This window comes from Papio anubis, chromosome 2 (assembly GCF_008728515.1).
Source record: "Papio anubis isolate 15944 chromosome 2, Panubis1.0, whole genome shotgun sequence".
In the NCBI taxonomy this organism is placed as follows: domain Eukaryota; kingdom Metazoa; phylum Chordata; class Mammalia; order Primates; family Cercopithecidae; genus Papio; species Papio anubis.
In genome coordinates, this window is record NC_044977.1 from 101298255 (window position 1) to 101310419 (window position 12165).

General features: G+C 46.3%; 1 protein-coding gene and 2 non-coding genes across 4 annotated transcripts; all 3 read right to left on the reverse strand.

Moving 5' to 3' along the window:
* Positions 1-1490: 1490 nt before the first annotated feature.
* Positions 1491-7549, reverse strand: RPSA (ribosomal protein SA). 2 transcript variants are annotated; one of them, XM_003894643.4, is made up of 7 exons: positions 7422-7549; positions 6408-6573; positions 5456-5574; positions 3025-3270; positions 2146-2274; positions 1862-2027; positions 1491-1655 (listed from the first exon to the last, which is right to left on the reverse strand). In XM_003894643.4, the coding sequence occupies exons 2-7, from the start codon at positions 6538-6540 to the stop codon at positions 1561-1563; spliced, it is 888 nt and encodes a 295-aa protein (XP_003894692.1). In that variant the 5' UTR covers positions 6541-6573; positions 7422-7549; the 3' UTR covers positions 1491-1560. The 2 variants fall into 2 exon arrangements, with proteins under 2 accessions (XP_003894692.1, XP_009199409.1); XM_009201145.3 differs by having other exon boundaries at positions 6408-6589; positions 7422-7505.
* Positions 2817-2970, reverse strand: LOC116273988. The gene has a single exon (XR_004182471.1). It is a non-coding gene; the product is annotated as a small nucleolar RNA SNORA62/SNORA6 family (small nucleolar RNA).
* Positions 5641-5791, reverse strand: LOC116273989. The gene has a single exon (XR_004182472.1). It is a non-coding gene; the product is annotated as a small nucleolar RNA SNORA62/SNORA6 family (small nucleolar RNA).
* Positions 7550-12165: the final 4616 nt, after the last annotated feature.

The following is a 12165-nucleotide window of genomic DNA, read 5'->3' on the forward strand; positions in this document are numbered from 1 at the left end:
CCGTTGACCAGTAGCCTTCTGTTTAACTGTCCCTGCTTCCCACCATCCTGATGCCAGCAATCTCTGCCAGTGTTGCTAACCACTTGCAACTCCAGGAACCATAAATCTCACTGAACACCATTCCACTTGGAGACATTATGGGGCAGACTTTCCCAACCTTGCTTACAGCCATAAGCAGGCTTACTATGAAGAAAATGCTTGAGACTGCAGTGTCCCCACTGCCTCAGCACCACTGGAAGGAGCCCTGGGAATGTGGTCACATGTACATCTATTTTGTAAATTTTCAAAAAGAACCTATGAATCCGTGTAAATCAGTTCAGGCATCTCAAAATCTGCAATCCAATTTATGGAAATGTCTCTATTAATCTTTTTGAGACAGGGCCTCACTTCCTCACCCAGGCTGGAGTACACAGGGGCTCAATCACAGCTCACTGCAGCCTCCAACTCCTGGGCTCAGGTGGATTCTCCCACCTCAGCCTCCTGTGTAGCTGAGGTACCGTAAGAGTATGCCATCATGCCCTGCCAATTTTCTGTATCTTTCGAAGAGATGGAGTTTTACCATGATGCCCAGGCTGGTGCTGCACTCCTGAGCTCAAGCAATTGTTTTGCCTCTGCCTCCCAAAGTGCTGGGATTATGGGTGAGCCAACATGACAGCCAAGAGTATTTTTCAATAGGCAATGAGAATCATTAAATCAGTTTAGGATGAAGTCAGCAGCATTAACATATAAAAAACAAATGTGGCCAGGCACAGCGGCTCAGGCCTGTAATCCCAGCATTTTGGGGCGGGTCACATAAGGCCAGGAGTTCAAGACCAGCCTGGCAAAACCGTCTCTACTACAAATGCAAAAATTAGCCAGGTGTGGCGGTGCACACCTGAAATGCCAGCTACGCGGGAGGCTGAGGCACAAGAATTGCCTGAACCCAGGAGGCAGAGGTTGCAGTGAACTGAGATCACACCACTGTACTCCAGCCTGGACAACAGGGAAACTCTCTCCCCCGCCCCACCCCCAGCAAAGACAAATACGGAGAGCATTTATTTTTTTTATACATACATACAACCCTCTCCTCTCCCAGAACCTGTAGGCAAGCTCACAAGAGGGGCAATTAATGTCTCTCGATGTGGGGAAGGGCCATCGCCTGTCCAGGGCTTCCAGGAATAGTTAACCTAAGTGACAGGAACATTCTCAAAAATAAAAACCTAAGCTCTATAGAACTTACCTACACAAATGGTAATTAAAGTCAAGATTATCAGGGCCTCAGAAAAATATTCCTGAGGTTACCACCTAAGTATGTGCAACCACTTATATCTATTTTCAGGGAACAGATGTTCTCTATACAGAAAGCAAGCTCAAGTGAAAAGCAACGTACATTATCTACAGTGGGCTTTAGAAGTACAATTCATTTCAAGACATGTATTTATTATTATACTTTGGTATGCAATCTCAGGTATTCTGATCTGGAGTAAAAAACCAAACTAAATGAACACAACTTTTAGAAACTGATGTTTATTTTCTATCAACCATTTTTCCATGTTGCTTAAGAGCCCGCGCAAGAACAGCTTAAGACCATTCAGTGGTTGCTCCTACCCATTCAGTGGCCTGAGCAGTGGGAGCTGCAGACCAGTCTTCCGTGGCAGGCTGAGCACTCCAGTCTTCTGTTAAGAAAATACCAAAAAAAGCCATCAGCTCTGTCCTCAAAGTAGTATTTTTCCTTACCCCACTCCCTACAGCAGTCTATCAGATGCTGTAGCACACTAGGACAAAAACCTCTTAAAGCTACTATAAAAGCCACAGAGATCATTAGAATAAAACTGAGAAGTTCCAATATATCAGCTTGATGCTCTTCTATCCTGATACATACCAGTAGGGAACTGCTGAATAGGCACAGAGGGCACCTGCACACCTTCAGACCAGTCTGCAACCTCAGGCTGAGTAGCAGTGAACTCAGGAGCTGGAGCAGTCCATTCACCCTGAAATTCCTCCTTGGTCACTGCCTTTTCAGCAGCAGCCTGCTCTTCTTTTTCAATCTGGTTATTTAAAAAAAAAGGGAGGGAAAGACTTACAGTGACTGACAAATTTTGCTTCCTAGAAGCACAGTCCAAGTTGTCCATTTTGCTTATGTAACCACAAGTCTTTGGAGTTTACCTCTTCAGGATCTCTGTAGAAGTAGAGATCAGGCATGACCTCCCACGGGTGTTCACGGGAAATGGTGCCACGCATGCGCAGAACTTCCCGAGCCAGCATCCACCACATCAAACCCACTGAGTGAGCTCCCTGCCAAAAGCGGCAATTATTAAAAAGTGACACTTGGTCAAACCCAAACAGCAAGCATCTTCCTGGCTCCTACATCATCTAGGTACCAAAAGTACAGACATCTCTTAGTTTAAAAGCAATTGTAACAGGGAACATTATAATCAGGGATTTTCAACCAACCTTGTCTGCACATTGGAATCATAGGGATTGAAACAAACAGACAAACAAAAAAACCAAAAAAAACCCCACACACACGGAGTTTTCAGGACTTCACCACACACTACTATATGAGATCTCTGGAAGAAATGCCTGGACACTAGCATTTAAAAAAAAAAAAAATCTCTGGGCAATTCTTATGCACAACTAGGGTTACAAATCAACCAATTTGAACCACACACAACCCACCTTTTTAGAATCTTATAGTAGAACCCATCAAGTTGGTGTAAAACCAGAAAGGCCAAATGCCTGAGGCCTGAGCAAGAAACATGGACAAAGGCAGAAGAAAACACACTATTTTCCAAATGTTTTCATCTCTCCACAAAGCTGTCATGCAGTAATGTTATACTTGTAGCAAGAATTACTATCAAACTCCACTCATTGGGCCAAAGACCCTTGTGGTGTTAGCGAAAAACTTGCCCCTCATGTAGCACACTACCTACACTTGCGAGTTCATCGGCCAGTCAGTAGCCTCAACTCCAAGCTCTAACAATGTGCACAGGAATGTTTTTTCTAGAGCATGCATTCGTCAATTCTAGATCATAAAATCATTACCTTGTTGTTGCATGGGATGGCAATGTCCACATAGCGCAGAGGAGAATCTGTGTTACACAGAGCAATGGTAGGTAGGTTAACATAAGATGCCTCCGTGAGAGGCTGGTGGTCAGCCCTGGGGTCAGTAACCACAAGAAGCCGTGGCTCCCGGAAGGCTGCCTGGATCTGGTTAGTGAAGGTTCCAGGAGTGAAGCGGCCAGCAATTGGAGTGGCTCCAGTGGCAGCAGCAAACTTCAGCACGGCCCTCTTTGAAGAATTTAAAAGTTAATGGTACTCCAGAGATATTTCATAGCAACTCCCCATATGCTGACACCAGTTCTGTAATCATATGAAAAAGCCTATCTGGCCGAAACCCTCAAATACCTCTTCCTCAAAAATGAAAGCAAAAAGCATTAATTCCTCTAAGTTCTCTAGGTTAACTGACTTACAATGCCCTCACCTCTAGGCCCTCTGCTTGGAATGCACTTCCCACCCCTACTTCTCTCAGGTGTCTGGTTCACTGGCTTCCTTCCGTCTGGAGGCTCCAGAACCACACTTGCCAGGCTCTAAGAACCAAGTAGGTGATTTTTTGAGTAAACTGAGGACATTCACATGCCTCCAAGTTCCTCACATGGTTGTGAGAACACATCTAACACAGAACAATCTTGGCACCAGCAGGAAGCACTTCTGGGCACTGGCCAACTTAATCACTACTACTCCATATAAAGCAGGTACATACCCAGCTTTCCTTAACCTCTCTTACTTCTCCAGAGATTTCCCGCATACATTCAAAAAGAGGCTTGTTTTTCTACTATATCCCAAGCACCCAGCAACACTACCTGGCCCAATCTAGATGCTCAGTATATTTTTCTCAAGCAAGCAAGAACTGTCACTCAGTTCATTCCACAGCAATAACTAAAACTGCCTTTTTTCTACTGTGTACCAAACTATGCGGTCCCAGTAACAAGTCAGTTTCAGGAATAACCCTCTGCAAAAACACGCGTCGGAACCTGTCCTGTCAACATTGAAATAAAGTCTTCACTACATGATTTTCAAATCTGTCAAAATAGTTGAGTTGAATAAAATCCTGTTAGAATTCTTAGAATTCAAGAAATCTACTAGTTTTCTCAACAGAAAAAATGTTAAAATAGAGCTGTGGCAAAAAAAAAAAAAAAAAAAGATTCAAGTTGTACTAACTAGTCATTTCTTAAAAATACAAATTAAGGTATTTTTCATTCAAGTTGGCAAAGACGGCCTCACTCTTGTCACTCAGGTTGGAATGCAGTAGACAGTCTTGGCTCCCTGTTGCCTCAACCTCCTGGGTTCAAGCAATCTTCCCACCTCAGCCTCAGCTGAGACTACAGGCATGCAACACCACACCCAGCTGGTTTTTATTTTTGGTAGAGACGCAGTCTTGCCACATTGCTCACCCTGGTCTCGAACTTCTGGGCTCAAGCAAGCCACCAGTCTCGGCCTCACAAAGCACCCATATTACAAAAGCATGAGCCACCCACGACTAGCCTTTTTTTTTTTTTTTTTTTTTAAAAGAGACAGGATCTCACTCTGTGCCCCAGGCTTGGAGTGCAGTGACAAAATCATAACTTACTGCACGCAGCCCCCAACTCCTGGACTTGAGGGATCTCCCGCCTCAGACTCCCAATTAACGGGAACTATAGGTGAATGCCACCACGACTGGCTAAGAGTCCTAAAAATTTTTTGCTTATGAAACTTGGATAGGACAAAGACTACTGTCCTAATCTAATAAAATCTTACTGAAAAATGCTGCAGTTGACACCAAATTTCTGTCCCAGTATTTCGTTGTCTTAAGGTAAAAACTCTGACTACGGGAAAAAGTGGTAAGCCACTTTAATAGGATAATTTCTAGATATTTAGTGACAGAAGTCTACACAGAATGAAATTATAAAGTTCAACATACTGCCAGATGCCCAGCATGTATGTTGAAAAGGTCTTACAGGCCAGGCACAGTGGGCTCACACCTGTAATCCCAACACTTTGGGAGGCTGAGGTGGGAGGATCACTTGAGGTCAGGAGTTCAAGACCAGCCTGGCCAAATTGTGAAACCATGTCTCTACTAAAAATACAAACACCAGTTGCGCATGGTGGCACATGCCTGTAATCCCAGCTACTCGGGAGGCTGAGGCAGGAGAATCCCTTTAACTCAGGAGGCAAAGGTTGCAATGAGCCGAGATCACACCACTGCACTCCAGGCTGGGCAAGGGGCAACAGAGCAAGAGACTGTCTTAAAAACAAAAAACAAAAAAACAAAAAAAAGAGGAAAGGCCATAACGGCGACTTCTATGGCTCAGTCCAACTTAAGATCTCTGAACAGTGGAATTTGAGTTATTTCTATTTTCTTATACCTTTCTGTATTTCTCACAATGTCTGTAAGCTTCATTTCTATAATATAAAATCTAATCACTGTCCCACAAACCTGGCCAGTATTCCTGGAGGATATAACACTGACATCAGCAGGGTTTTCAATGGCAACAATGGCACGAGCCGCCAGCAGAAGCTTCTCCCAGGTCCTCTTCAGATTTATGATGTAGATGCCTAAGTGAGGGCAGAAGGATTTGTAACACTTGACCTGGCTGTGCAATCATTCTTTGCAAGTTCAGTGTATGTGGCAGCAAGTACTACCAAACTCCAGTCATAGAGGCAAGCTCTACTGGTGTTAGCGAAAATCCTGCCATTAATGTAGCACACTTCCGACACTCAGAAGTTCATGAGCCAAGACTGGCCTCCACCCTGAGCTTTAATAGCGTGCAGCCGAGATTCAGTTGGCTAAATCCATCTCTCCTTTCTCCTTCCCTGTACTTCCTGTCCATCAGTGGTTCTTAAGAATCCACTTCCTGACTTTCTGCTATTCTTTCCCTTTTATCATCTTCACTGATGCAAGATTCATCCTAAATCTCCTTTACAGCATGTCACTCCCAAGTCCTTGGTAGCTTTATCTCTAAAATAAGTGCCTTAGCCGACTTAATGCCTTTCCTCCTCTGGTTCTTCCAAGCTATATTGTTTATCCCCACCTCTTACCCCACTTTCCACTCAAAATTCAGTTCAATAGCCTGTATAATTACCCATGAAGTTGAAGGCACTATGGGAGCTATTAGAAACTTATTAGAAACTCGGCTCATGAACTTTCTCAAGTTCACCACCCAACCCAAGTCCCATAATGCGGCCAACTGATGTATTCTTCCCCTGGAGCAGGAACCTTTTCTCCGAATAACAACCCGAACATTTAAAGTATGTTTTCAACCTAGGAGTCTGGTTTCATTTGAGGAAGAGATGATACCAAGAAATTACCCAGAACTAACCACGAGAATAAGCAAGCTCAAAATCTGTACTTACAGCTGGAGTAACAAAAAAATAAAACAATGACTAACCATCACTTTTCCTTTTATAGATGTACTGCTCCATCTGGAAGTCAAGATTGGTGCCACCTAAGTGGGTTCCTGCTGCAAGGAACTTAAGGACATCCTCCTCCTTCATTTGCAGGACATCAAGGGCTCCGGACATTGTGAAAGTTTCCCTTTAAGTTACGACGGGAATCTGAAATGAGAGCAATCTATTTCTTTTCATTCCAGTGAGTTAAGTGGGGTACACCCTTAAAAGCAACCAAAGACTCCATCTCCTACAGTGTCAGGCATTGAGCTTACAGTGCAATGAAGGAGCAAAGTTAACCAATACATGTCGTGTATTACGGAATAGCGCACATCTTACTGAGGAAATGTGGACGGCAGAATAAGCGAATAATAAAACTAAACGAAATTAGCGAATGGAAATTCGACACTTTTCAAGATAGGAATTAAGGAAAAGTTCTGGATGCGCCAAGTTAACAACTAGATATATAAGAGCAGCCATACTTGGAATATGGAAACTAAAAGCAAAAAAATATATGAACTGGTTTCAGATATTTTCAAGCGGATAGTAGGCGGGTGCTTTGGAATTACTTCGCTGTGCCGTCACCACTTGTTTGTCTCAAAACCCAAGAACCTTAACTCCTGACCCACACGGCGCAAATGGGAAAACCCAACCAGCCCAAGTCGACGGTGTAAATCAGGGCCTGGGTCTCCACTCTCCGCCGTGTGGGCGTCCGAAGGGATAGCAATACGGAATGTTGGCCCGCTTTCTGAACTCCCTCGCACCGGTGGCCTGGCCCGAACCCCAGCTCCGAGCCTCCGCTGGAGGGCGACCTCCACCCGCTCCCGGGGCACTGTGGGAACCCGCGGGCCCAAGCCTAGCCACGTGCAGGCCGCAGGCCTAAGGTGGGGCGCGCCGGGCGGGAGACAGACCCGGTCTGACCGGCTTTCATAACTAGTCTTCGCACCCTTCATTTGAGCGGGAAAAGCTCATTTTTCTAGCCTTGGGAGGCGCCAGGGACACCACACGGAACTCACCCAGAACAACGCCGTATGGACCCCTCTGTAGGTAGCGCGGAAAGGACAGGCGAAGGAAATGACGTTCTTATATACTCCGTTGTCAGCCAATGGCAAAGAAAGTCGAGCGGAAGGAGGGCGGAGCCGGAGAAGAGCGCTGCCGGGACTGGGCTCCTTCTTCAGGAAGGCGGGCTTGCGGCGCAGGCGCGGACTTCTGGGCTGTAGCTGGTAGCCGCGGCCTGGTAGGATCTGGGGAGCTTATGACTTCGGGGTTTCTAGTGCCACAGCGGCGCCCTGTGCATAATTCCTGTCCAGAGCGCGGAACTGAGGCTAGCCAGCCAGGCGGGGCGTTCTTACCCAGCTCCTTGTACCTGCGAATTTGAGCGGCTTTCTCGCCTAAGCTGCTGTTTCCTTACCTGAAACGTAGGAAGGTTTGTTCGACACAACAAACTGTTAAGTAAACAAAAACGTGAAGATTTATTTGATTTTCCTGGAGAACAGTTTAACAGGAAGTAATTCAGATTTAAATGTTCACTTAGGGGAAGTTTCCCTGAAAAAGTTAAAAAGGACAAGATTGAACAGATGGTATGGATTGTATCTGTCACCTACCTATCATTTTTTTTTTTTTTTTGGTCGAAGAAAAATTTTTGCAATATCTATCAGTAGGAGATAAGTTTGCTGGGCGCGGTGGCTTGTGCCTGTAATCCCAGCACTTTGGGAGGCCGAAGTGGATTGCCTGAGCTCAGAAGTTCAACACTAGCCTGGGAAACATGAGGAGACCCCGTCTCCACAAAAAATACAAAAATTAACCAAGCATGGTGGTGCGTGCCTGTAGTCCCAGCTACTCAGGAGGCTGAGGCGGGAGGATAGCTTGAGCCCAGAGGTCAAGGCTGCAGTGAATATGATTGCAGCGCTGCACTGCAGCCTGGGCAACAGAGTGAAATCCTGTCTCCAAAAAACAAACAAAAAATAGGAGTTAATTGAAGGGGCGCGTAATCCCAGCACTTTGGGAGGCTGATCTCTTGAGGCCAGGAGTTCAGGAGACCAGCCTGGCCAACATGGCGAAACCCGGTATCTAGTAAAAATTCAAAACTTAGCCGGGCATGGTGGTGCATGCCTGTAATCCCAGCTACCGGGGGCGGGGGGGGGGGGGGGGGGGGGACGCTGAGGCGGGAGAATTGCTTGAACCCAGGAGGCAGAGGTTGCGGTGAGCAGAGATTGCGCCATTCGCACTCCAGCCTGGGCGACAGAGCAAGATTCCGTCAAAAATAAATAAATAAATAAAATAAAATCGCCGGGCACGGTGGCTCAAGCCTGTAATCCCAGCACTTGGGGAGGCCGAGGCGGGCGGATCATGAGGTCAGGAGATCGAGACCATCCTGGCTAACACGGTGAAACCCCGTCTCAACTAAAAATACAAAACTTAGCCGGGCGTGGTGGCAGGCGCCTGTAGTCCCAGCTACTCGGGAGGCTGAGGCAGGAGAATGCCGTGAACCCGGGAGGCAGAGCTTGCAATGAGCCGAGATTGCGCCACTGCACTCCAGCCTGGGTGACAGAGCATGACTCCGTCTCAAAAAAAAAAAAAAATGCAGATTCCTCTCTGTGGCCTGCTGAGTCAATCTGATTTCTGAGCCCACCCCAAAATGAACTCGTAGACCCTTATGGCCACTCTTCCATAGGACAGCACATCCAGGTTCTCCTGCAAGTGACTCTGCAGCTCCACTGAGGCCAGTATGATTTTCTGAGGAGCTTGGAAACCCTTGGACCCTAGCACCGGTCACCCCCAGGCTGCTCTGCTTCATCACCCACAGGCTGGAGCACCTGGGGCTTGAGGGACAAATTCAGTGAAGTCACAGCCCCTTGCTGCAAATGCCTCCCACTTCTACTCTCTTTGTTTTGGAAAGAGGATGCATTCAGTTTGTTGGCACAAACTCAGGCCACAGCCCTCCTCAGAGCAAGGCCCCTGACTCCCAGAACAATGCCCTGCCCCCTGCGCCCAAATATACTCCTGCTTAACCCTTCAAGTGTAGATTGGGATTGTTGAGTAGTGAATGCAGCTCTGCAGGGTTCCTCCAGGGGTCTCAGCCTTGGCATTAGAATCACCTAGGGAGCTTTTAAAGTCTTGTATCTAGGCTGAACATATCAGAATTTCTGAGTGAGACCCAAGCATCAGTAGCTTTTAAAGCTCTTGTAGGGGCTTCCCCACCACCCTCTGAACATTCACTGCTAAAATGAACTGACAATAGGCAAATTAACAGGAGAAGAAACATATGCTTTTTTTTTTTTTTTTTTTTTTTTTTGAGATGGAGTTTCACTCTTGTTGCCCAGTCTGGAGTGCAATGGCTCAATCTCGGCTCACCAAAACCTCTGCCTCTCGGGTTCAAGTGATTCTCCTGCCTCAGCCTCCCGAGTAGCTGGGATTATAGGCATGTGCCACCATACCTGGCTAATTTCGTATTTTTAGTAGAGATGGGGTTTCTCCATGTTGGTCAGGCTGGTCTTGAACTCCAAACCTCAGGTTATCTGCCCATCTCAGCCTCCCAAAGTGCTAGGATTACAGGCATGAGCCACCGTGCCAGGCCAAATATACACATTTATTAATGTGCTTATGCACAGGAGCCATACAAAATATAAGACTCAAGGGCCAGATGGCTGAAGCTTAAATAGCATCTACTTCACAGGGAAGGAAGATGGGATGGTAAACAATTTAGAGGGCTAGTAAGTGATTTTGGGAAGGATAGGAATGAGTTCAAAGAACAGAAAATTTGCCTGAGACAGAGTTCCTCTGAGCTCTGGGGGAAACAGCAGCAAATTACGGTGGGGTAAGGGGAGGAACTTCACTGTGACCAAAGATTGCCTTATTAGGCAGATAATGTTTCCTGGAAAATCTCTCAGAGCTGCGCTCAGAAAAATAGATGAAGAGTCTGTGTGGGCATGGTGATGACTTTTAGTCTTTTCTCTTCCCAGTGGTTAATATTTCCTGGTTACCTGATGAGATTCCTAGGGAGGAAGTTTTAAGACTATTGTATTTATTCTGGAGGAACTTACCTTATTCAGATAAGGGAACTTCAGACAAAGCCCCTCCCTATGCTTTGGGAAAAGAGGGGATTGAGAGATGGGGTTAGGGGAAGGTCAGAAAGAAACCTTGGTTCTGACGCTATTTCAGAAGCCTTTGTTTTCTTTAATTCAAAGCACTCAGCATGCCAAAGTGCCCTATTCAGTCAGGGGTATCATTTTCTGAGCCCCAACATTTTCCAAATGATTCCAGTGTGCAGCCATATTGAGTTTAAAAACCACGATCCTAGACTCTAGAGTATTTCTTCTTTATTGTATTTTTTTTTTTTTTTTGAGACAGAGTCTCATTCTGTCACCCAGGCTGGAGTGCGGTGGTGTGATCTCGGCTTACTGCAACCTCCGTCTCCCAGGCTCAAGCAATTCTCCAGCTTCAGCCTCCTGAGTAGCTGGGACTACAGGCCCGCACCACCACATCTGGCCAATTTTTGTATTTTTGGTAGAGATAGAGTTTCGCTTTGTTGGCCAGGCTGGTCTTGAACTCCTAGCCTCAAGTGATCAGCCCGCCTTGGCCTCCCAAAGTGCTAGGATTAGAGGCATGAGCCACTGCACCCGGCCTAGGGTATTTCTTGACTACCTAAGCTAATGGCTCCCGGGAGCAGAGAAGGAGAACTTAGAAGCTAGTTCTATCTAGAGGCTGTTGCATTGAGGCAGCTTTTTTTGGAGGGAGTGGTGACAAAAGCTGAAATTTAAGACACAGTGGATTGTTAATTTTTTTTTTTTTTTTTGAGACAGAGTTGCTATCTCCCAGGCTGGAGTGCAGTGGTGCAATTGCTATTCACTGCAGCCTCTAACTTCCACATTCAAGCAATTCTTGTGCCTCAGCTACCCAAATACCTGGGACTACAGGTGCACACCACTATATCTGGATAAGTTTTTGTAATTTTAGTAAAGACAGGGCTTTGCCATGTTGGCCAGGCTGGTCTTGAACTCCTGACCTCAAGTATCTCACCCGCCTTGGCCTCCCCTAGTGCTGGGATTATAGGTGTGAGCCACCGTGCCCTGCTGGTTGTTACATTTATTTATTTGTTTTTTGAAGAGAGTCTCCCTCTGGAGTGCAATGGCGCCATCTCAGCTCACTGCAACCTCCACCTCCTAGGTTCAAGTGATTCCCCTGGATTCTCCTGCCTCAACCTCCCAAGTAGCTGGAATTACAGGTGCGTTCCACCATGCCTAGCTAATTTTTGTATTTTTAGTAGAGATGGGTTTTCACCATGTTGGTCAAGCTGGTCTCGAACTGCTGACCTCAGGTGATCCACCTGCCTCGGCCTCCCAGAGTGTTAGGATTACAGGCGTGAGCTACCACGCCCAGCCTGGTTATTACATTTAATATCAACAATAAGTTAGAAGGCCCAGCGTGGTGGTACACACATGTAATCCCAGCACTTTGGGAGGCTGAGGTGGGCAGATCCCTTGAGCCCAGGCATTCGAGACTAGCCTGGGCAACATGGTAAAACCCTGTCTCTACTAAAAATACAAAAATATTAGCTGGTGTGGTAATGCATGCCTGTAGTCCCAGCTACTTGGGAGGCTGAGGTGGGAGGACTGCTTGAGCCTGGGAGGTAGAGGCTTCAATGGGCTAAGATTGTGCCACTGTACTCCAGCCTGTGGAATAGAGTGAGACCCTGTCTCAAAAAAAAACCAAAAAAACCAACAAGTTATAAATGCACACTGCTCAGCCAGAAGTATATGG

What these genes read in the sequence shown, in the direction of transcription:
- RPSA (XM_003894643.4), bottom strand. Translation starts at nt 6,540, where the DNA reads ATGTCCGGAGCCCTTGATGTCCTGCAAATGAAGGAGGAGGATGTCCTT. An exon ending in CTATAAAAGGAAAAGTGATG is followed by an intron (nt 5,575 to 6,407) that starts GTTAGTCATTGT and finishes GCCCTCACTTAG; the next exon opens with GCATCTACATCATAAATCTG. An exon ending in TCTACAGAGATCCTGAAGAG is followed by an intron (nt 2,028 to 2,145) that starts GTAAACTCCAAA and finishes TTAAATAACCAG; the next exon opens with ATTGAAAAAGAAGAGCAGGC.